General features: G+C 43.1%; 1 protein-coding gene across 1 annotated transcript in view; it reads right to left on the reverse strand.

Annotated features, from left to right (window-relative positions):
* Positions 1 to 670: 670 nt before the first annotated feature.
* Positions 671 to 3,910, reverse strand: part of LOC134072381 (RNA-binding motif, single-stranded-interacting protein 3-like) — a gene marked incomplete in the record, with an annotated part of 183,149 nt that continues 179,909 nt past the window's right edge. The window contains 2 exon segments of the mRNA XM_062529031.1: positions 671 to 868; positions 3,094 to 3,217. Of these exon segments, the coding sequence (XP_062385015.1) occupies positions 837 to 868; positions 3,094 to 3,217 (156 nt within the window).

Consider the following 3,910-nt stretch of genomic DNA (forward strand, 5'->3'; position numbering starts at 1 on the left):
CACAGCATTTTGTATCTTCTCTTCAAAATTCAGATTCCACTCACACAACATTTACCCCGAAACGTTTTTGTTTTCTTCAAATGAAGAAATGAAAAGCTCATGTCTATGAAATCTGTACAGCTTATTTGATAGGTTTATCTCTCTAGCTAGACATTTTAGCACCTTGTACCATTGAATGATTCAAGGAACCGATTAAACCACTCTTCTGTTATCAAACGAGACACAGGACGCACCGTCTCTGACGTCCTCAAAATTAAGGCAATAAAGATTCAGGAGAAAACAACGTTATTGAGGATCTCTATAAAACTAAAATTTGAACAGGAGGAAATAAAAAATAAAGGAAGAGTGAAAAAGAAACCGTAGCTTAATATCTGAGGAAGACGATCTGTAGCTCTCAAATTCCCTTCCTCTACTCCAAAAAATAAACCTCATTTCCCCTACCTGTGCACTCACCTTTGTTTTTTTTTCAATATTTTTATATATATTTTTGTAATTTTACACTTTTTTTCTCTTTGAGGAATTTCTTGGAGAAAGAATTCAAGCCTCAACTCATCCCAGCTGGCATGTTACCAAATATGATACCTTATCAACCGTTGCCACGGCGCCAAGCGGAGCTTCCAACCTCCCTCCGTCTCAGTGCTCACACCAGGTAGGACGTGATAAAAGTATCTCTTTTACATTTTTTTCCCTAGTTTTCTTTTTCTTTTTTTTGTTTGTTTTTTTGTCTTTTCTCTTTTTTTGGGGGGGGGTGCCCGGGCGATCTGGAAGCAATCCGTCAGTTCCTCTCTCCTCAGTCTCAGTGCGGCCTCTTCTACCCCTGACTCAAGGCAATGCTGTCACAGGTACATTCTCCCTGTCCCGTTGCTATCTGGGGGCCAGTGTGAGAGAGAGAGAGATGGAGACAGAGAGAGAGAGATAGAGACAGAGATAGAGAGAGAGAGATAGAGACAGAGATGGAGAGATGGGGGGGTGGGGGAGTGGGAGAGATGGAGAGACACAAAAGTATTTATTTATATGGTATTTTCCTGGTATGTTTTTGCTTGACAAGATGATTCCAAAGTAGATTGAACTGCTTGTTACAGTATGCTTTGGCAATAAACATGCAGATTCACCATGCCAACACATAATAGTGCACCATACGACTATACAATACTACTACCATAATGCAGTAGTCGCATAATAGTGTACCATACGACTATACAATACTACTACCATAATGTTGGACATAGACAGAGTAGCAGTTGACACAAATAGACTAAGAGATAAAATACACACTAAGCTATGTTGTTGGTCTTGTTCCTGCTTGATGCTTTTTATGAGAAAAAGAGTAAGAGATTGCTCTTCGAGACAAAATATAATTCAAGATAGCTAGCATAGATAGATCGTTGTAGAAAGAATACATGTAAAACAAGTCATTGTTATGATATGAGGCTGAATGGAGGAGGTAATACATTTTGAATTTCCCCTTGGGGATCAATAAAGTATAGCTATATAGTTGGAGTTGCTCTGAAGTCCTGTGTCCTTATGTAAAGTAATTTCCCGCATATAAGTCGCATTGTGTATAAGCCGCAGGACAGTGTTTTATGCAAGTTAAAAGAAACAAAACCATATTGATACCATATTAACTGTCCCCATGTGTTAACCTCATCGCTGAGGACATTTAGCAAAATCAATGTATAAGCCGCGGCTAATAGTCAGGAAATTACGGTAATTGATATAATGTAGGTTGCTTTGTAATATAATTGACATATGTAGGTTGCTTTGTAATTGACACAATGTAGGTTGCTTTGTAATATAATTGACATATGTAGGTTTCTTTGTAATATAATTGACATAATTATGTAGGTTGCTTTGTAATATAATTGACATAATGTAGGTTGCTTTGGCTAAATGAGTGAATGTAAATATGAATGTAAATGCTATTACGTGAGCTCACTTGGACTGGTAGGAGTAGGTGGGCACGTGTGAATGTAAATATGAATGTAAATGCTATTACGTGAGCTCACTTGGACTGGTACAGTAGGTGGGCACGTGAATGTAAATATGAATGTAAAGGCTATTACGTGGGCTCACTTGGACTGGTAGGAGTAGGTGGGCACGTGAATGTAAATATGAATGTAAACGCTATTACGTGGGCTCACTTGGACTGGTAGGAGTAGGTGGGCACGTGAATGTAAATATGAATGTAAATGCTATTACGTGAGCTCACTTGGACTGGTACAGTAGGTGGGCACGTGAATGTAAATATGAATGTAAACGCTATTACGTGGGCTCACTTGGACTGGTAGGAGTAGGTGGGCACGTGAATGTAAATATGAATGTAAACGCTATTACGTGAGCTCACTTGGACTGGTAGGAGTAGGTGGGCACGTGAATGTAAATATGAATGTAAACGCTATTACGTGGGCTCACTTGGACTGGTAGGAGTACTGTAGGTGGGCACGTGAATGTAAATATGAATGTAAACGCTATTACGTGAGCTCACTTGGACTGGTAGGAGTAGGTGGGCACGTGAATGTAAATATGAATGTAAACGCTATTACGTGGGCTCACTTGGACTGGTAGGAGTAGGTGGGCACGTGAATGTAAATATGAATGTAAATGCTATTACGTGAGCTCACTTGGACTGGTACAGTAGGTGGGCACGTGAATGTAAATATGAATGTAAACGCTATTACGTGAGCTCACTTGGACTGGTAGGAGTAGGTGGGCACGTGAATGTAAATATGAATGTAAATGCTATTACGTGAGCTCACTTGGACTGGTAGGAGTAGGTGGGCACGTGAATGTAAATATGAATGTAAATGCTATTACGTGAGCTCACTTGGACTGGTACAGTAGGTGGGCACGTGAATGTAAATATGAATGTAAACGCTATTACGTGGGCTCACTTGGACTGGTAGGAGTAGGTGGGCACGTGAATGTAAATATGAATGTAAACGCTATTACGTGAGCTCACTTGGACTGGTACAGTAGGTGGGCACGTGAATGTAAATATGAATGTAAACGCTATTACGTGGGCTCACTTGGACTGGTACAGTAGGTGGGCACGTGAATGTAAATATGAATGTAAACGCTATTACGTGGGCTCACTTGGACTGGTAGGAGTAGGTGGGCACGTGCTCACCAGCCGTCTCCACATGGAGTTGCTGCTGCTGCCCTCCAACATCCTGTGACGAGGGCGCGACCGCCTGGGAGATCCATCCGTCACCACACCCTGCCACACACACACACACACACACACACACACACACACACACACACACACACACACACACACACACACACACACACACACATGGGTCAGTCAAGACAGGAACACACACACTCATCAACTCAGTTCAATGTGTGAGATCACGTTTGGATATGGTTCTGATAGGGGCAGGAACGGCTGTGGGCAATGTCTCCAGTGTCAGCTAGTCTCTTAGGAAGTTACTCTGTTCAGTGTTTTTCGTGGTCAGAAAACGATATCTAAACTATCTTTGATTTGCTACGACAATGAAGCCATGAGGCTCTTCTGTTATGAGGTTTGACTTAACTGACTTAGTTATGTTCATTCTGGTGAGCTGCACCTCCTCCTCCAGCTCCATCTACCCTCCTCCTCCAGCTCATCTACCCCTCCACCTCCACCTTCATCTGCCCTCCTCCTCCTCACATCTACCCCTCAACCTCCACCTGCTCCTCCTCCTGCCCCTCCACCTCCATCTACCCCTCCTCCTCCAGCTCATCTACCCCTCCACCTCCACCTCCCTCTGCCCCTCCATCTACCCCTCCTCCTCCAGCTCATCTACCCCTCCACCTCCACCTCCACCTCCACCTTCATCTACCCCTCCACCTTCACCTCCACCTTCATCTACCCTCCACCTTCACCTCCACCTCCATCTACCCCTCCACCTTCACCTCCACCTCC

Source organism: Sardina pilchardus, chromosome 24 (assembly GCF_963854185.1).
Source record: "Sardina pilchardus chromosome 24, fSarPil1.1, whole genome shotgun sequence".
NCBI lineage: Eukaryota > Metazoa > Chordata > Actinopteri > Clupeiformes > Clupeidae > Sardina > Sardina pilchardus.